Source organism: Carcharodon carcharias, chromosome 2, assembly GCF_017639515.1.
Source record: "Carcharodon carcharias isolate sCarCar2 chromosome 2, sCarCar2.pri, whole genome shotgun sequence".
Taxonomy (NCBI): Eukaryota; Metazoa; Chordata; class Chondrichthyes; order Lamniformes; family Lamnidae; genus Carcharodon; species Carcharodon carcharias.
The window spans coordinates 101,487,305-101,508,797 of NC_054468.1; the positions used below are offsets into that span (position 1 = coordinate 101,487,305).

The 21,493-nt window shown below is 42.5% G+C and overlaps 1 protein-coding gene across 8 annotated transcripts in view; it reads right to left on the reverse strand.

Annotated features, from left to right (window-relative positions):
* The window catches only part of cep63 (centrosomal protein 63), a 97,231-nt gene extending 84,778 nt beyond the window's left edge, over positions 1 to 12,453 (reverse strand). For 3 of the 8 annotated variants that reach the window (XM_041182944.1, XM_041182946.1, XM_041182943.1), the window contains exons 1-2: positions 10,200 to 10,221; positions 6,115 to 6,188 (exon numbers count right to left, since the gene is read on the reverse strand). In XM_041182944.1, coding sequence (XP_041038878.1) covers positions 6,115 to 6,188; positions 10,200 to 10,217 — 92 coding nt within the window. In that variant the 5' untranslated portion in view covers positions 10,218 to 10,221. Of the gene's footprint in view, positions 1 to 1,806; positions 1,835 to 6,114; positions 6,189 to 10,199; positions 10,230 to 12,432 lie in introns of those variants that run through there. The other 5 variants (XM_041182949.1, XM_041182947.1, XM_041182945.1 and 2 more) reach the window with 4 other exon arrangements.
* Between the last annotated feature and the right edge of the window lie 9,040 nt (positions 12,454 to 21,493).

Here is a 21,493-nt window from a genome sequence, read left to right on the forward strand (position 1 = left end):
ATGTAACCCCCCTGTTTAAGAAGGGAGTGAGGCAAAAGACAGGAAATTATAGGCCAATTAGCCTGACCTCGGTCATTGGTAAGATTTTAGAGTCCATTATTAAGGATGAGATTTCAGAATACTTGGAAGTGCATGGTAAAATCAGACAAAGTCAGCATGGTTTCTTCAAGGGAGGTCATGCCTGACAAATCTGTTAGAATTCTTTGAGGAGGTAACGAGTAGGTTAGACAAAGGAGGGCCAATGGATGTTATCCACTTGGACTTCCAGAAGGCCTTTGACAAGGTGCCACATAGGAGGCTGCTCGGTAAGATAAGAGCCCATGGTGTTAGAGGCAAGGTACTAGCATGGATAGAAGATTGGCTGTCTGGCAGGAGGCAGAGAGTGGGGATAAGGGGGTCCTTCTCAGGATGGCGGCCGGTGATTAGTGGAGTTCCGCAGGGGGCAGTGTTGGGACCACAACTTTTCACTTTATACATTAATGATCTAGATGAAGGAACTGAGGGCATCCTGGCTACATTTGCAGATGATACAAAGATAGGTGGAGGGACAGGTAGTATTGAGGAGGCGGGGAGGCTGCAGAAGGATTTGGACAGGTTAGGAGAATGGGCAAAGAAGTGGCAGATGGAATACAATGTGGGGAAGTGTGAGGTCATGCACTTTGGTAGGAAGAATAGAGGCATAGACTATTTTCTAAATGGGGAGAGAATTCAGAAATCTGGAGTGCAAAGGGACTTGGGAGTCCTAGTCCAGGATTCTCTTAAGGTTAACTTGCAGGTTGAGTCAGTAGGTAGGAAGACAAATGCAATGTTGGCATTTATTTCGAGAGGACTAGAATATAAAAACAGGATGTGCTGCTGAGCTTTATAAGGCTCTGGTCAGACCACACTTAGAATATTGTGATCAATTTTAGGCCCCGTATCTCAGGAAGGATGTGCTGGTTCTGGAGAGGGTCCACAGGAGGTTCACGAGAACGATCCCAGGAATGAAAGGCTTAACATATGAAGAACGTTTGAGGACTCTGGGTCTATACTCGATGGAGTTTAGAAGGAGGAGGGGGGATCTGATTGAAACTTACAGAATACTGAAAGGCCTGGATAGAGTGGACGTGGGGAAGATGTTTCCATTAGTGGGAGAGACTAGAACCCGAGGGCACAGCCTCAGGGAAGACCTTTTAGAACAGAGATGAGGAGAAACTTCTTTAGCCAGAGAATGGTGCATCTATGGAATTCATTGCCACTGAAGGCTGTGGAGGCCAGGTCATTGAGTGTATTTAAGACTGAGATAGATAGGTTCTTGATTGGTAAGGCGATCAAAGGTTACGGGGAGAAGGCGGGAGAATGGGGTTGAGAAACTTATCAGCCATGATTGAATGGTGGAGCAGACTGGATGGGCCGAATGGCCTAATTTCTGCTCCTATGTCTTATGGTCTTATAACCTGTGATGTGGCACTTTATCAAATGCCTTCTGCAAATCTAAGTACAGTACATCCACTGGTTCCCCTTTATCCACAGCACATGCTGCTTCCTCATAGAAGTCCAATAAGTTGGTTAAACATGCTCTCCCTTTCACAAAAACATGCTGACTCTGCCTGATGACCTTGAACTTATCCAAGTGCCCTGCTATAACATATTTAATAATAACTTCTAACATTTTCCCTATGACAGATGTTAAGCTAACTGGCCTGTAATTTCCTACTTTCTGTCTCCCTCCCTTTTTGACTACTACAGTTACATTTGCTATCTTCCAATCTAATGGAACCTTCCCCGAATCTAGGGAGTTTTGGAAAATTAAAACAATGCACCAACCTGTCAGCCCACAGCTCCAACAATTTACTCAGTGCCACTTCTCTGGTGACTGTAATTTTCCTGACTTCCTTTCCCACTTCCATTTCCTGGTTTAAAGCTGCTTCTGGGGTGTTAGTTGTATCCTCTATAGTGAAAATTGATGTAAAATACTTGTTCAATTCATCTGCCATCTCTTTGTTTTCCATTATCAATTCTCCAGACTCACTTTCTATAGGACCAACACTCACTTTGTTAACTCGTTTCTTATTTAAATATTTATAAAAACTATTTGTTTTTATATTTTTGGCTAGCTTTCTCTCATACTCTAATTTTTCCCTCCTTGTTAGCCTTTTAGTCATTCTTTGTTGTTCCTTATATTCTGTCCAATCTTCAGGCCTTCTGCCTACCTTTGCAATATTATATGTCTTTTCTTTAAGTTTGATATTATCTTTCACCTTTCTAGTTAACCACGGATGGTGTGTCTGTTCCTTGGACTTTTTCTTACTCATTGGAATGTATCAACTCTGTGCATTCTGAAACATTCCCTTCAATATTAGCCACTGCATCTCTATTGAACTATCCCCTAATCTAATTTGCCAATTCACTTCAGCCAGCTCAGTTTTCATCTCCTCATAATTGCCTTTATTCAAGTTTAAAAACTTAGTCTTAGACCCACTCCTCTTTCCCTCAAACCGAATGCAAAATTCAATAATAACATGGTCGCTGTTACCTCGTGGTGCCTTCACTATGAGGTCACTAATTACTCTCATCTCATTGTACAATCCCAGGTCTCGTATAGCCTGCTCTCTAGTTGGCTCCAGGACATGCTGTCCTAAGAGACTACCCAAAAACATTCAATGTACTCCTCATCTAGGCTACCTTTGCCCATCTGACTTTTCCAATCTATATGTAAATTAAAATCTCCCATGATTATCGCAGTGCCTTTCTGACAAGCTCCAATTATTTCTTCCTTTATGCTCCACCCTACCATGTGGTTACTATTAGGGGGCCTGTTCACAACTCCCACATGTGACTCCTTGCCTTTTCCATTTCTCATCTCTACCCAAACTGTTTCCACATCCTGCTTTCCTGAACTTAGGTCATCTCTCTCTATTGTACCAATAGCATCGTTAACCAACAGAGCCACCCCTCCACCTTTTCCTCACTTCCTGTCCTTCCTAAATATCCTGTGCCCTTCAATATTCCGGTCCCAATCCACGTCCTCCGGCAGCCTTGACTCCATAACGGCTATCAAATCATAATTATTTACTCCTATGTGCGCTCTCAGTTCATCTGCTTTGTTTTGAATGCTACGTGCATTTGAATACAGAGCGTCTTTTTTAATCCTTTTATTCTTTTTATAACCTCTAGTTTCTTCCTTGATATACCATTAGATGTGTACTTTCTATCCCTCCCTGTCATTGTTGATATATAGAAATATATATTTCTATATATCACTATTTCCATTATCATCAATAGGAGGGTAGAAACAAATGGGCAACATAAAATATTTCTTCAGTTGTTCTCAGTTATTTAGGTTTGATTTCACTTTTCCTTTCCATCCTTCAGTTTTCTGTATATGTTTCATCAGCCCTTCAGCTAATGACTCATACAGGGAATATTTTTAAGCAATGACAATGCACCAAGTGGCTATTTCTCATGTTTCAATAGCAAATGTTAGCTTATTTCACTGTAGAGGCCATTATATCTCAGGGTAATATCATGGTTCTGGTACTGGGCTAACAGCCAGGAGGCTGTGTTCAAGGTCCACAATGGCAAATTGATAATGGAATTAAATAATCTGGTAATTTAGATTCATAGGGCCAGATTTTCATGTGGGAAGCAGTAAGGTCGAGTAGGGAAACCTCCCTAGCAGACCTGACTATTTTAAAAAGCTCCCCCGCCTAATATATTTTTGTTCCTGAGAGGAAGGGGCAGGATGGATTCAGGTCTGAGAAGACAACAGAAGCCAACAGGCTAGAATGCCAACTTCTATTTACTGGGACACCAGCCCAGTTTTAACGATAAATGCCAGGCTCTGTAACCTCACCCACCCAATACCCCCTCCATGTCCCCATGCCATGTCACCAATACCCCAATACCCACGTTGCCACCTCCATGCCCCCCATAACCCCCTTCCCCCTTCATGCCCAACATGTATTCTCCATAGCCACTCACCCAGCATCCACTATGGGCAGGCCTCAGGGTATTCTTGAAATGGACATTTAAAAAAAATAAACTTCTAACCATCTAATATTCAAAGACACTTCAGACTGGTGAAAAAAAAACCATCCATAAAACCCATTCAAAAAATGTAAATCCCTTCAAGTGGTCAATCTGTTATAAAAACAAACACTTATTCACTTACATCAAAGACAGATAACCCTTTAATAACAACTGTCAATCAAAATGTGAACACAACCCTGTTCCCCCACCCTGGTCCCCTGAGGTAAGTGGTTCTGGACTTGTCGAAACTCAGCCAAACATTCATAATAGTCCCAGCTATCAAAACAAATCCTGGGAAATATCAATAATAGAGTCCACTGAAACACCAGGTAGTCTTTTTTTGAGCTGCAGCTGCTGTTTTATTTCCATTTCAAAGTAGACTGCCAATTAATGGAGTGTAGCAGGTACTTAGACTTTTTTTAAAGTTCAACAGCAAGGTCATTTTTTTCAAAGCTATGGATTGCTGTTCATTTAAATGCCAATACAAACATGACAGGACAATTTCCCAGCACATTTTTCCACAGTTGTGGATGCAGTTTGGCATTTTCTTTTTCTCCATCATGGGGAGACAGTGGTGTAAAAAGGAAATAGATAGATTCCCAGACTCTAAAGGCGTCAAGGGGTATGGGAAGAGAGTGGGAGTGTGGCATTAAGATAGAGGATCAGCCATGATCATACGGAATGGTAGAGTGGGCTCAAAAGGCCAAATGACCTACTCCTGCTTTTACTTTCTATGTTTCTATATAATGGTACTGTCACTTTGGTTATCCACTTGGAATTGGGGTTTCCCCATGGTTCATTACTCCTCTTAGGTGCTGTGAACCAATCTCCTACCAAAATGGGGCCAACTCCATGAAAATAGTGGAGGGTCTGAAATGCTCACCACCGCCCCCCCCTCCACCCCGGACATTGGAGTAGGCAAGGGTAGGATTGCTGGTTGTAGGCTCATTATCTGCACCCTTATCCCAGGGCCATAAAAATCCAACACAATGGGAATGGGAGCAGGAATCCAGGAAACAGGTCCTGATAGCTATTTTTAAATCCCCCGCCTCCATTTGAGCATGGACAGAGGCATGAAACTCCAGGCCATACAGTCATTACGGCACAGAGGAATGAAAATCGGCCCACTGAGTCCATGAATTTGTGGGCAAGCACCAGGAGGCATGACCGTGAAAGTTGGTTCACTATTGCAATTCTAAGCTGGGCTGTGACTCCAGTTCACATTAAATGCTTAACTCTCAGGTTAAATGGTTAACCTGGTGTTCTCAATACCCTCAGGACAACAAGGAATAGGCACCAAGTGCTGCCTCACCAGCATCAATCAATTCTCCAGAACAAATTTAAAAAAACCTTTGTCCACTTGAGCATAATTCCAGCTGAGGTGGATCCACTGGATATGTAATCCCATAACCAATGTTCCCTATAAATTCCACGGCCACATGGCTACCTGAAAGATCCCACCTGGGTTGTACGCAAGCCAGCCTCTTTAATCGACTGTGCATATACTGCTACGCAAAAAATATGAAGTACAAAAATATGAAACATGCACACTTAAATAGATCACACATGCACTCCAAAAAAAATTAATGAGAATGTTGCCCATAACCTATTCCTTGGCTCAAAGACATTAAGGCCACTGCACCATTATCAAGATTGTCCAGGGGTAAAAACTGTACCTTTCCTCATTATTCCTCTTGCACTCTTTGTAGTCTCTTGTCTGTTTTCTCACTACCTAACCTTTCAAAAAAATTACATTACCCCTCCTTTCCCTTTTATTATAGAAATTTGCAGCATAAAGGAGGCCACTTGGCCCATCATGTCTCTGCTGGCTTTTTGAAGAAGCGATCCAATTAGTCCCACTCCCCTGTTCTTGTTCCAGACATTTCTGAGTCTTCTTGTAAGATTCTACTAGCTGAAAGAAAAATCTAATGCGAGTTAAATCTTGTGCTAGGTTTTCAGGTAAATCTGAGGTATGATTGTACAGCAACGCAATTTAAAATCTGTTCATTACAGTGACAACGAGAAAAGAAATTAAGCCCCTAAACGTCAGATTTTGTAAGCACAACTAACACTCTACCCCAGAGAACAAGTTATTCTACTCACCCATCTTGGCCAAAGTTTTGCACTGCTTCCAGTAAAGCCTCCATTTCTTCCTGCTTCCCAGCTTCAACGGATAACTGTAAGAAACAAGGACAGGAAGAACTAGTAAAGCTCATTGATAAAAAAAAATTTCAAAACCGTATCTGCCACAACCTCCCATCAATTAAATTTGCTGTTCCACTCTCATCACACTTCTCAAATTCAGAGTCATCTCACTCTTTTCTTGCACGATGAAACCTTTTTCATTTCTGCTAGTTGAAAGATTACACAGGCAGAAGGGGAATGGGTGACCATCTGAAACAGTAAAAGACTCAGGAAGGTAGTGCAGGAGTCCCCTATGGTCATCCCCCTCTCTAACAGATATACCGCTTTGGATACTGTTGTGGGGGGGGAGGATGGCCTCTCAGGGGAAAGCAGCAACAGCCAAGTTCATGGCATCATGGGTGGCTCTGCTGCTCAGAGGGCAGGAGGAAAACAAGTGGCAGGGTTATAGTGATAGGGGATTCAATAGTTAGGGGCACAGACAGACACTTCTGTGGCCACAAACGTGAATCAAGGATGGTATGTTGCCTCCCTGGTGCCAGGGTCCAGGATGTTACGAAGCGGCTGCAGGACGTTCTGGGGAGGGAAGGTAAACAGTCAGTGGTCGTGGTACATATTGGTACCAAAGACATAGGTAAACTAAGGGATGAGGACCTGCAAGCTCAGTACAGGAAGTTAGGAGATAAATTAAAATGCAGGATCTCAAATGTAGTAACCTCAGTATTACTCCCAGTTCCATGTGCTAGCGAGAGCAGGAATAAGAGGATAGACCAAATGAACACGTTGCTGGAGAGATGGTGTAGCTGGGAGGGATCAGATTCTTGAGGCACGGGGACCGGTTCTAGGGAAGATGGGAACTGTACAAACCGGACGGGCTGCACCCAGAGCTGGGACCAGTGTTCTTGCGGGGGCTTTTGCTAGTTCTGTTGGGGAGTATTTAAACTAGTATGACAGGGGAATGGTATCCCAGGAGTAGGATCAGATAGATCAGATTCAGATCAGGAAAATGGAGGTAGAACGTTAGCTAAGGACGTTGTAATAGACATGGAGTTACAGGAGAAGCAAAGTTTACAAAGTGTCCAGCAAGGGAAATTGACGGGGTTAAACTGTTTATACTTTAATGCAAGGAGTATTACAAACAAGGGAGATGAGTTAAGGGCACAGATAGACACATGACAGCAGGATGTCATTGCTATAACGAAGACCTGGCTAAAGGAGGGACAAATTGAGACATAATAGAGTAGGACATAAAAAAGGAGGGGTGGTAGCACTAATGGTTAAAAGAATCAATTCCAGTTGTGAGAAGGGATGATATACTAAATGGGTCAACAAACAAGGTTTTATGAATTGAGCTTAGAAATAAAAAAGAGGCAGTCACACTACTGGGAGTATACTACAGATCCCCAAATAGTGAAAGGGAGATAGAAGAACAAATATGTAGGCAAATTTCTGCTTGTAAGAACAAGAGGCAATAATAGCAGGAGACTTCAACTATCCTAATATCAACTGGGATTCAAACAATATAAGGAGCACTGAGGGAGAAAAATTCATGCAGTGTGTCCAGGAACATTTTTTCAACCAATTAGTGACAAACCCAACGAGAGGAGATACAATTCTAGACCTAGTCTTGAGGAAGGAAGAAGGGCAAGTGGGTGAAGTGACAGTTGGCCACCATATCAGGGACAGTGATCATAATTCAGTTAGATTTAGCATTACCATGGAAAAGGACAGAGGTAAGGCAGAAGTAAAAGTCTTGAACTGGTGGAAGGCAAATTTTGCAGAAATGAGAAGGGACTTGGCAGAGGTGACTGGACAGCACTGCTGGAGGATAGAATAGTGGAAAACCAGTGAGAAGCACTAATAGGCGAGAGCCTAAATGTACAAAAAAGAGTGGTACTGCCAAATCTAGACCCCCTAGTTGTCTAGAGAAATACAGGGGAAGATCAAACAGAAAAAGAAAGTGTACGATAGGCACAAAGAACTAAGAACTGCAGATAGCCTAGACAAATATAGGAAGTACAGGGACAAAGTAAAAAAGGAAATAAGGAAATCAAAGAGAGGGCATGAAAAAAGATTAGCAAGTAAAGTTAAAGATAATCCAAAGATGTTTTACCAATACATTAATGCTAAAAGGTTAGTTAAGGAAAAAGTGGGATCTATCAGAGATGAAGATGGAAACTTGTGTGTAGATGCAGAGGCTGTGGGAAGGGTTTTGAATGAATATTTTGTCTCTGTGTTTACAAAGGAAAGGGAGGATGTAGATATAGTAGTCCAGGAGGAACACTGTGAGATATTGGATGGGATGGTCATAAAGAGAGAAGGAGTACTCGAAGGGTTGAAATCCTTGGAAGTTGATAAGTCACCAGGACCAGATGAATTGTTTCCGAGGTTGAAGGAAGTCAGGGAGGAGATAGCAGAAGCTCCGAGGATGGTTTTCCAATCTTCACTCGATACAGGGGAGGTACTGGAGGACTGGAGAAATGCAAACATAGTTCCATTGTTTAAAAAGGGACCAAAGGAAATGCCAAACAATTATAGGCCAGTTAGCCTTACATCAGTGGTGAGCAAATTAGTAGAATAAATCCTGAGAGATAGGATTAACTGTCATGTGGAAAGGCATGGACTAGTCAGGGATGGTCAGCATGGATTTGTTAAAGGAAGGTCTTGCCTCACAAATTTGATTGAATTCTTTGAGGAAGCGACAAGAAGGGTTGATGAAGGTAGTGCAGTGGATGTTGTGTACATGGATTTTAGCAAGGCATTTGACAAGGTCCCACATGGCAGATTGTTCAGGAAAGTAAAAGCCTATGGGATTCAGGGTAATGTGGCAAACTGGATAAAAGGTTGGCTTTGTAACAGGAAACAAAGGGTAATGGTCGATGGATGCCCTTGCGAATGGAAAGTTGTCTCAAATAGTGTTCCACAGGGCTCAGTGTTAGGACCCTTGCTGTTTGTGTTATATATTAACGATATGGACGTGAACATGGGGGGCATGATTGGGAAATTTGCAGGTGACACAAAGATTGGCTCAGTAGTGGATCGTGTAGAGGATAGCCATAATCTCCAAAACGATATAGATGGGTTGGTGGAGTGGGCGGTAAAGTGGCAGATGGATTTTAATATAGAAAAGTGCGAGGTCATACATTTAGGGAAGTCAAACAGTTACAGAGATTATACAATAAATGGGAATATACTAAGAGGGGTAGATGAAGTGAGAGATCTTTGCGTACAAGTACACAGGTCCCTGAAGGCAGCAGTTCAAGTAGACAAGGTTGTAAAGAAGGCATATGGAATGCTCTCCTTCATTGGCAGAGGTATAGAATATAAAAGTAAGGATATAATGTTGGATTGTATAAAACAGTGGTGAGGCCACAAATGGAGTAGTGTGTGCAGTTCTGGTCACCACATTACAGGAAGGACATAATAGCTCTGGAGAGAGTGCAGAGGAGGTTTACAAGAATGTTGCCAGGGTTAGAAAAGTGTAGCTATGAGGAGAGACTGGATAGGTTGGGGTTATTTTCCTTAGAACAAAGAAGGCTGAGAGGTGACTCGATTGAAGTGAACAAAATTATGAGGGGAATAGATAGACTGGACAGGATAAAATTGTTTCCAATGGTGGAGAATTCTAGAACCAGGGGACACAGATTCAAGATAAGGTGTAGGGGGAACATGAGGAAGAACTTTTTTTACACAGAGGGTAGTGGGTGCTTGGAATTTGCTGCCCGAGTTGGTGGTAGAGGCAGAAATTTTAAAGTCTTTTAAAAAGCACCTGGATCTGCACCTAAAGTGCTGTAAGCTGCAGGGCTATGGGCCGGGTGCAGGAAGGTGGGATTAGAAAGGGCACCTGGGTGTCCGCAGGCTGGCATGGACAAGATGGGCCGAATGGCCTCCTTCGGTGCTGTAACTTTTCTATGGTTCTATGGTTCTGAAGCTCTTCCTTCTTACTAATTTCCACAATACGCTTCCCACTCCTACCCTCCAGTCCGAAGGAAGAACATGTGTTAAATTCTACTATCCCATTGCTTACCGCACCTCTTTCAAATTACCTGATTTAGGAAAAGCATGCGTGGCTGGGAGTAATGAGATAGATCGTTCCACGAGTTGGAATAAGTATGACTGGTGAATCATACTCCCATTTTGTTAGGCTCCAGGATGCGGAACTGCAGTTACATAGATTGATTGGAGAAGAGAAGCTTGAGAGGAGTTTTGATATAGGTATTCAAAATCGTAAGGGGTCTGGGCAGAATTGATCAGGAGAAGCTGCTCCCATTGGTGGAAGGATCGGCTACAAGAGGGCACAAATATAAAGTAATTGGCAAAAGAAGCAAAAGTGACAAGAGGAAAACCTTTTTCACGCAGTGAGTGGTTAGGATCTGAAATGCACTGCCTAACAGCGTGGCGGTGGCATGTTCGATCGAGGCATTCAAGAGGGAGTTGGATTATTAGTGGAAAAGGAAGAATGGGTAGGCCTTGAAGGTGAAGGCGGGGGAGTGACCGCAGATAAATTGCTCAATGGAGAACGAATGTAGACACAATGGGCTGAATGGCTTCCTTCTGAGCTGTAACAATTCTGTGATTCTGATTAAATAATTCTGCTGCATTTGCCAAATTAATGAACTCAAAGAGGACAGGATGTGGGATTTTTTTTTAAGCTAAAGTGAATACAACTCTAACTTCTAATTATTGAATCACCATTATTCACAACTTCATTAGCTCTACCTGTCCCAGTTGATGTTACTACTAGACAAGCCAAATCTCAGATGGAACCTGGCTTGATAGATTCTAACTTTTATTTTTTATTTAGATATGTGGAGAGTGGTTACTGAACAGATTCACAGGATCAGTTCACAGGATCAGAGATTCAGCTAATGAACATTTAACAAAATAATAAAACATTTATTAAATTAGAAAAGATTAACTATATTACAATACTCCTTCACCCACATCAATATCTTTACAGATCTATTCAGATTCATAAGAATAACATAATTTACAGAAGTTATCTTATACTTTAATGTTCCCAGTAAGTACAAAGTTCATGTAAACCAATAGGCACAATCAAACACACCACATTCTGAAACCAAGTGACAGATACCACCCCAATGCTATGAACCTCTCCTCAACTCCCCCCAGACGTCTGACACACCGTCAGCCAGCCAGTCTCACTGAGCTCTGCCTTTAACATGAGGGTTTCCAATCTCCACTCTCCAAGAACTCACTCTGAAATCTTCTCCCAAACAACAATTTCTCTTAGACGCCTTCCACAAGGGTCCACCTCCAGGGTTTTGAACTCCCCTTTCAATGTTCCTCTCCCCTGGATTGCCATGTACATTCAAGTTTTCCTCCCACACATTCGCTGTCACTGATTCAGCTGTACCAACAGAATACCATTGCTTCACATGCCCATAGTAAAGAGCTACAGACCTTCAGCTGTCTCTTTGGATCTTCTGACTTCTCACAAGCCATTTTTGCTTTAAATCTGCCTCCTGCAGCTTTTCTTCTCTTTAAACTTGAAGCTTGGAACCTTCCTCTCTGCTCCTTACTTTCACTTCCATATAACAGCACCTTTTCCAGAATATTGTTCTTCCTTTGACTAGAAGGTCTTCTTTGGACCCCTCCTTTGTCTCATTCCTTGGCTTTGGGAAATCAACTCTTTCTGCAGTTCCCTCTCCCAATATCCAGTTCTCTGGAATCCTGGCTTCAACTTCAGTTTGGGAATTGCTTTCTGTCCTTCTGCTGTCCAGTCTCACTTTAAAGATATACCTTATTCTTAATACACCCAAAAACACATGTAACTTACTTAAACTATCACTATTTACTAAAAGCCCCTTTCTAAAGAAAAATCTTGAACGGCTGCGATCAGTCTTCCCTTTTCCCGACTGTCCAGCTGTTAATTCCAGATACTTCTGACCAGTGTCCCATAACTCACTCTCACAGAATAGCCTGCAAAAAAAACTCAAACTGTAATCCAGACCCATCCCTTCTCATTCTGCACTGTAAAGTTCATTCTCTGGAATCCAGTCCCATCTCATTCAACAGCAACATTTACATAGTATATTTGACATAGTAAAACATCCTGGGGCACTAGAGGGGAGGCAGTGGCGTAGTGGTATTCTCATGGAGTGACAATCTAGAGACCCAGGGGAATACTCTGGGGACCAGGTTCAAATCCCACCGATAAAAATCTGGAATTTAAGGTTTAATGATGACCATAAAACTATTGTAAAAACCCATCTGGTTCACTAATGCCCCGTAGGGAAGGAAATCTGCTGTCCTCACCTGGGCTGGCCTACATGTGACTCCAGATCCACAGCAATGTAGTTGACTCTTAATGCCCTCTGAAATTGTCTAACAAGCCACTCAGCTGCATCAAATGCTAAAAAGTCAAAAAAATAAGAGAATGAAACCAGACGAACCACCCGGCATCGACCAAGACACCAGAGACGACAACGGCAAACCCAGCACTGTCGACCCTGCAAAGTCTTCCTGATAACATCTAGGGGCTTGTGCCAAAATTGGGAGAGCTCTCTCAAAGGCTAGTCAAGCATAGTCATACTAATGGAGTCATACCTTACAGATCATGTCCCAGACACCACCATATGCATCCCACTGGCAAGACAGGCCCAGCAGAGGTGGCAGCACAGTGGTATACAGTTGGGAGGGAGTTGCCCTGGGAGTCCTCAACATCAATTCTGGACCCCATGAAGTCTCATGGAACCAGGTCAAACATGGAAAAGGAAACCTCCTGCTGATTACCACGTACCACCCTCCCTCAGCTGATGAATCACTGCTCCTCCATGTTGAACACAGCTTGGAGGAAGCACTGAGGGTGGCAAGGACGCAGAATGTACTCTGGATGAGGGACCTCAATGTGCGTTACCTGAGACTAATGGTCAGGACTAGCTCAGACTATCTGAGTGTATAAAGGTCATGGACTAGCTCAGTACTGGGTCTGCGGCATGGTGGTGAGGGAATATCTGAGTGTATAATGGTCATGGACTAGCTCACTATCTGAGTGTATAATGGTCTTGGACTAGCTCAGTATCTGAGTGCATAATGGTCATGGACTAGCTCAGTATCTGAGTGTATAAATGCTGTGGACTATCTCAGTATCTGTGTGGATAATGGTCGTGAACTGTCTCAGTATCTGAGTGTATAATGGTCATGGACTATCTCAGTATCTGAGTGTCTAATGGTCATGGACTATCTCAGTATCTGAGTGTATAATGGTCATGGACTAGCTCTGTTTCTGAGTCCTAATGGTCATAGACTAGCTGAGAATCTGAGTGTATAAAGGCCTTGGACTAGCTCAGTGTCTGAGTGTATAATGTTCGTGAACTGGCTCGTTATCTGAGTGTATAATGGTCATGGACTAGCTCAGTATCTGAGTAGATAATGGTCATGGACTAGCTCAGTATCTGAGTGTATAATTACCATGGACTACGTCAGTATCCGAGTGTACAATGGTCGTGAAATAGATCAGTATCTGAGTGTATAATGGTCATGGACTAGCTCAGTATCTGAGTGTCTAATGGCCATGGGCTAGCTTAGTATCTGAGTGTATAATGGTCATGGTCTAGCTCAATATCTGAGTATATAATGGTCATGGACTAGCTCAGCATCTGAGTGTATAATGGTCATGGACTAGCTCAGCATCTGAGTGTATAATGGTCTTGGACTGGCTCAGTATCTGAGTGCATAATGTTCATGGACTAGCTCAGTATCTGAGTGTATAATAGCCATGGGCTAGCTCAGTACCTGAGTGTATAATGGTCATGGACTAGCTCAGTATCTGAGTGTCTAACGGTCATGGACTAGCTCAGTATCCGAGTGTATAATGGTCAAGGACTAGCTCAGTATCTGAGTGCATAATGGTCATAGACTAGCTCAGAATCTGAGTGTATAAAGGCCGTGGACTAGCTCAGTATCTGAGTGGATAATGGTCGTGAACTGGCTCAGTATCTGAGTGTATAATGGTCATGGACTAGCTCAGTATCTGAGTAGATAATGGTCATGGACTAGCTCAGTATCTGATTGTATAATGGCCATGGTCTACGTCAGTATCTGAGTGTGTAATGGTCGTGAAATAGCTCAGCATCTGAGTGTATAATGCTCATGGACTAGCTCAGTATCTGAGTGTATAATGGCCATGGGCTAGCTCAGTATCTGAGTGTATAATGGTCATGGACTAACTCAATATCTGAGTGTATAATGGTCATGGACTAGCTCAGCATCTGAGTGTGTAATGGTCATGGACTAGCTCAATATCTGAGTGTATAATGGTCATGGACTAGCTCAGTGTCTGAGTGTATAATGGTCATGGACTTGCTCAATATCTGAGTGTATAATGGTCATGGACTAGCTCACTATCTGAGTGTATAATGGTCTTGGACTAGCTCAGTATCTGAGTGCATAATGGTCATGGACTAGCTCAGTATCTGAGTGTATAAATGCTGCGGACTATCTCAGTATCTGTGTGGATGATGGTCGTGAACTGTCTCAGTATCTGAGTGTATAATGGTCATGGACTATCTCAGTATCTGACTGTCTAATGGTCATGGACTATCTCAGTATCTGAGTGTATAATGGTCATGGACTAGCTCTGTATCTGAGTGCATAATGGTCATAGACTAGCTGAGAATCTGAGTGTATAAAGGCCTTGGACTAGCTCAGTGTCTGAGTGTATAATGGTCGTGAACTGGATCAGTATCTGAGTGTATAATGGTCATGGACTAGCTCAGTATCTGAGTAGATAATGGTCATGGACTAGCTCAGTATCTGAGTGTATAATTACCATGGACTACGTCAGTATCCGAGTGTACAATGGTCGTGAAATAGATCAGTATCTGAGTGTATAATGGTCATGGACTAGCTCAGTATCTGAGTAGATAATGGTCATGGACTAGCTCAGTATCTGAGTGTATAATGGTCATGTTCTAGCTCAGTATCTGAGTATATAATGGTCATGGACTAGCTCAGCATCTGAGTGTATAATGGTCATGGACTAGCTCAGTAACTGAGTGTATAATGGTCATGGACTAGCTCAGCATCTGAGTGTATAATGGTCTTGGACTGGCTCAGTATCTGAGTGCATAATGTTCATGGACTAGCTCAGTAACTGAGTGTATAATAGCCATGGGCTAGCTCAGTATCTGAGTGTATAATGGTCATGGACTAGCTCAGTATCTGAGTGTCTAAAGGTCATGGACTAGCTCAGTATCCGAGTGTATAATGGTCAAGGACTAGCTCAGTATCTGAGTGCATAATGGTCATAGACTAGCTCAGAATCTGAGTGTATAAAGGCCGTGGACTAGCTCAGTATCTGAGTGGATAATGGTCGTGAACTGGCTCAGTATCTGAGTGTATAATGGTCATGGACTAGCTCAGTATCTGAGTAGATAATGGTCATGGACTAGCTCAGTATCTGATTGTATAATGGCCATGGTCTACGTCAGTATCTGAGTGTGTAATGGTCGTGAAATAGCTCAGCATCTCAGTGTATAATGCTCATGGACTAGCTCAGTATCTGAGTGTATAATGGCCATGGGCTAGCTCAGTATCTGAGTGTATAATGGTCATGGACTAACTCAATATCTGAGTGTATAATGGTCATGGACTAGCTCAGCATCTGAGTGTGTAATGGTCATGGACTAGCTCAATATCTGAGTGTATAATGGTCATGGACTAGCTCAGTGTCTGATTGTATAATGGTCATGGTCTTGCTCAATATCTGAGTGTATAATGGTCATGGACTAGCTCACTATCTGAGTGTATAATGGTCTTGGACTAGCTCAGTATCTGAGTGCATAATGGTCATGGACTAGCTCAGTATCTGAGTGTATAAATGCTGTGGACTATCTCAGTATCTGTGTGGATAATGGTCGTGAACTGTCTCAGTATCTGAGTGTATAATGGTCATGGACTATCTCAGTATCTGAGTGTCTAATGGTCATGGACTATCTCAGTATCTGAGTGTATAATGGTCATGGACTAGCTCTGTATCTGAGTGCATAATGGTCATAGACTAGCTGAGAATCTGAGTGTATAAAGGCCTTGGACTAGCTCAGTGTCTGAGTGTATAATGTTCGTGAACTCGCTCAGTATCTGAGTGTATAATGGTCATGGACTAGCTCAGTATCTGAGTAGATAATGGTCATGGACTAGCTCAGTATCTGAGTGTATAATTACCATGGACTACGTCAGTATCCGAGTGTACAATGGTCGTGAAATAGATCAGTATCTGAGTGTATAATGGTCATGGACTAGCTCAGTATCTGAGTGTCTAATGGCCATGGGCTAGCTTAGTATCTGAGTGTATAATGGTCATGGACTAGCTCAGTATCTGAGTATATAATGGTCATGGACTAGCTCAGCATCTGAGTGTATAATGGTCATGGACTAGCTCAGCATCTGAGTGTATAATGGTCTTGGACTGGCTCAGTATCTGAGTGCATAATGTTCATGGACTAGCTCAGTATCTGAGTGTATAATACCCATGGGCTAGCTCAGTACCTGAGTGTATAATGGTCATGGACTAGCTCAGTATCTGAGTGTCTAACGGTCATGGACTAGCTCAGTATCCGAGTGTATAATGGTCAAGGACTAGCTCAGTATCTGAGTGCATAATGGTCATAGACTAGCTCAGAATCTGAGTGTATAAAGGCCGTGGACTAGCTCAGTATCTGAGTGGATAATGGTCGTGAACTGGCTCAGTATCTGAGTGTATAATGGTCATGGACTAGCTCAGTATCTGAGTAGATAATGGTCATGGACTAGCTCAGTATCTGAGTGTATAATGGCCATGGACTACGTCAGTATCTGAGTGTATAATGGTCATGGACTAACTCAATATCTGAGTGTATAATGGTCATGGACTAGCTCAGCATCTGAGTGTGTAATGGTCATGGACTAGCTCAGTATCTGAGTGTATAATGGTCATGGACTAGCTCAGTATCTGAGTGTATAATGGTCATGGGCTAGCTCAGTATCTGAGTGTATAATGGTCATGGACTAGCTCAGTATCTGAGTGTATAATGGTCATGGACTAGCTCAGTATCTGAGTGTATAAATGCTGTGGACTAGCTCAGTATCTGAGTGTATAATGGTCGTGACTAGCTCAGTATCTGAGTGTATAATGGTCATGGACTAGCTCAGTATCTGAGTGTATAATGGTCATGGACTAGCTCAGCATCTGAGTGTGTAATGGTCATGGACTAGCTCAGTATCTGAGTGTATAATGGTCATGGACTAGCTCAGTATCTGAGTGTATAAATGCTGTGGACTATCTCAGTATCTGTGTGGATAATGGTCGTGAACTGTCTCAGTATCTGAGTGTATAATGGTCATGGACTATCTCAGTATCTGAGTGTCTAATGGTCATGGACTATCTCAGTATCTGAGTGTATAATGGTCATGGACTAGCTCTGTTTCTGAGTCCATAATGGTCATAGACTAGCTGAGAATCTGAGTGTATAAAGGCCTTGGACTAGCTCAGTGTCTGAATGTATAATGGTCGTGAACTGGCTCGTTATCTGAGTGTATAATGGTCATGGACTAGCTCAGTATCTGAGTAGATAATGGTCATGGACTAGCTCAGTATCTGAGTGTATAATTACCATGGACTACGTCAGTATCCGAGTGTACAATGGTCGTGAAATAGATCAGTATCTGAGTGTATAATGGTCATGGACTAGCTCAGTATCTGAGTGTCTAATGGCCATGGGCTAGCTTAGTATCTGAGTGTATAATGGTCATGGTCTAGCTCAGTATCTGAGTATATAATGGTCATGGACTAGCTCAGCATCTGAGTGTATAATGGTCATGGACTAGCTCAGTATCTGAGTGTATAATAGCCAAGGGCTAGCTTAGTATCTGAGTGTATAATGGTCATGGACTAGCTCAGTATCTGAGTGTATTATATCCATGGGCTAGCTCAGTATCTGAGTGTATAATGGTCATGGACTAGCTCAGTATCTGAGTGTCTAACGGTCATGGACTAGCTCAGTATCCGAGTGTATAATGGTCAAGGACTAGCTCAGTATCTGAGTGCATAATGGTCATAGACTAGCTCAGAATCTGAGTGTATAAAGGCCGTGGACTAGCTCAGTATCTGAGTGGATAATGGTCGTGAACTGGCTCAGTATCTGAGTGCATAATGGTCATGGACTAGCTCAGTATCTGATTAGATAATGGTCATGGACTAGCTCAGTATCTGATTGTATAATGGCCATGGTCTACGTCAGTATCTGAGTGTGTAATGGTCGTGAAATAGCTCAGCATCTGAGTGCATAATGGTCATGGACTAGCTCAGTATCTGAGTGTATAATGGTCTTGGACTGGCTCAGTATCTGAGTGCATAATGTTCATGGACTAGCTCAGTATCTGAGTGTATAATACCCATGGGCTAGCTCAGTATCTGAGTGTATAATGGTCATGGACTAGCTCAGTATCTGAGTGTATAATGGTCATGGACTAGCTCAGTATCCTGAGTGTATAATGGTCAAGGACTAGCTCAGTATCTGAGTGCATAATGGTCATAGACTAGCTCAGAATCTGAGTGTATAAAGGCCGTGGACTAGCTCAGTATCTGAGTGGATAATGGTCGTGAACTGGCTCAGTATCTGAGTGTATAATGGTCATGGACTAGCTCAGTATCTGAGTAGATAATGGTCATGGACTAGCTCAGTATCTGATTGTATAATGGCCATGGACTACGTCAGTATCTGAGTGTGTAATGGTCGTGAAATAGCTCAGCATCTGAGTGTATAATGGTCATGGACTAGCTCAGTATCTGAGTGTATAATGTCCATGGGCTAGCTCAGTATCTGAGTGTATAATGGTCATGGACTAGCTCAGTATCTGAGTGTATAATGGTCATGGACTAGCTCAGTATCTGAGTGTATAATGGTCATGGACTAGCTCAGCATCTGAGTGTATAATGGTCATGGACTAGCTCAATATCTGAGTGTATAATGGTCATGGACTAGCTCAGTGTCTGAGTGTATAATGGTCATGGACTTGCTCAATATCTGAGTGTATAATGGTCATGGACTAGCTCAGTATCTGAGTGTATAATGGTCTTGGACTAGCTCAGTATCTGAGTGCATAATGGTCATGGACTAGCTCAGTATCTGAGTGTATAAATGCTGCGGACTATCTCGTGTCTGTGTGGATGATGGTCGTGAACTGTCTCAGTATCTGAGTGTATAATGGTCATGGACTATCTCAGTATCTGAGTGTCTAATGGTCATGGACTATCTCAGTATCTGAGTGTATAATGGTCATGGACTAGCTCTGTATCTGAGTGCATAATGGTCATAGACTAGCTGAGAATCTGAGTGTATAAAGGCCTTGGACTAGCTCAGTGTCTGAGTGTATAATGGTCGTGAACTGGATCAGTATCTGAGTGTATAATGGTCATGGACTAGCTCAGTATCTGAGTAGATAATGGTCATGGACTAGCTCAGTATCTGAGTGTATAATTACCATGGACTACGTCAGTATCCGAGTGTACAATGGTCGTGAAATAGATCAGTATCTGAGTGTATAATGGTCATGGACTAGCTCAGTATCTGAGTGTCTAATGGCCATGGGCTAGCTTAGTATCTGAGTGTATAATGGTCATGGTCTAGCTCAGTATCTGAGTATATAATGGTCATGGACTAGCTCAGCATCTGAGTGTATAATGGTCATGGACTAGCTCAGTAACTGAGTGTATAATGGTCATGGACTAGCTCAGCATCTGAGTGTATAATGGTCTTGGACTGGCTCAGTATCTGAGTGCATAATGTTCATGGACTAGCTCAGTAACTGAGTGTATAATAGCCATGGGCTAGCTCAGTATCTGAGTGTATAATGGTCATGGACTAGCTCAGTATCTGAGTGTCTAAAGGTCATGGACTAGCTCAGTATCTGAGTGTATAATGGTCATGGACTAGCTCAGTATCTGAGTGTATAATGGTCATGGACTAGCTCAGTATCTGAGTGCATAATGGTCATGGACTAGCTCAGTATCTGAGTGTATAAAGGCCGTGGACTAGCTCAGTATCTGAGTGGATAATGGTCGTGAACTGGCTCAGTATCTGAGTGTATAATGGTCATGGACTAGCTCAGTATCTGAGTAGATAATGGTCATGGACTAGCTCAGTATCTGATTGTATAATGGCCATGGACTACGTCAGTATCTGAGTGTGTAATGGTCGTGAAATAGCTCAGCATCTGAGTGTATAATGCTCATGGACTAGCTCAGTATCTGAGTGTATAATGGCCATGGGCTAGCTCAGTATCTGAGTGTATAATGGTCATGGACTAACTCAATATCTGAGTGTATAATGGTCATGACTAGCTCAGCATCTGAGTGTGTAATGGTCATGGACTAGCTCAATATCTGAGTGTATAATGGTCATGGACTAGCTCAGTGTCTGAGTGTATAATGGTCATGGACTTGCTCAATATCTGAGTGTATAATGGTCATGGACTAGCTCACTATCTGAGTGTATAATGGTCTTGGACTAGCTCAGTATCTGAGTGTATAATGGTCATGGACTAGCTCAGTATCTGAGTGTATAAATGCTGTGGACTATCTCAGTATCTGTGTGGATAATGGTCGTGAACTGTCTCAGTATCTGAGTGTATAATGGTCATGGACTATCTCAGTATCTGAGTGTCTAATGGTCATGGACTATCTCAGTATCTGAGTGTATAATGGTCATGGACTAGCTCTGTATCTGAGTGCATAATGGTCATAGACTAGCTGAGAATCTGAGTGTATAAAGGCCTTGGACTAGCTCAGTGTCTGAGTGTATAATGGTCGTGAACTGGCTCAGTATCTGAGTGTATAATGGTCATGGACTAGCTCAGTATCTGAGTAGATAATGGTCATGGACTAGCTCAGTATCTGAGTGTATAATTACCATGGACTATGTCAGTATCCGAGTGTACAATGGTCGTGAAATAGATCAGTATCTGAGTGTATAATGGTCATGGACTAGCTCAGTATCTGAGTGTCTAATGGCCATGGGCTAGCTTAGTATCTGAGTGTATAATGGTCATGGTCTAGCTCAATATCTGAGTATATAATGGTCATGGACTAGCTCAGCATCTGAGTGTATAATGGTCATGGACTAGCTCAGCATCTGAGTGTATAATGGTCTTGGACTGGCTCAGTATCTGAGTGCATAATGTTCATGGACTAGCTCAGTATCTGAGTGTATAATAGCCATGGGCTAGCTCAGTACCTGAGTGTATAATGGTCATGGACTAGCTCAGTATCTGAGTGTCTAACGGTCATGGACTAGCTCAGTATCCGAGTGTATAATGGTCAAGGACTAGCTCAGTATCT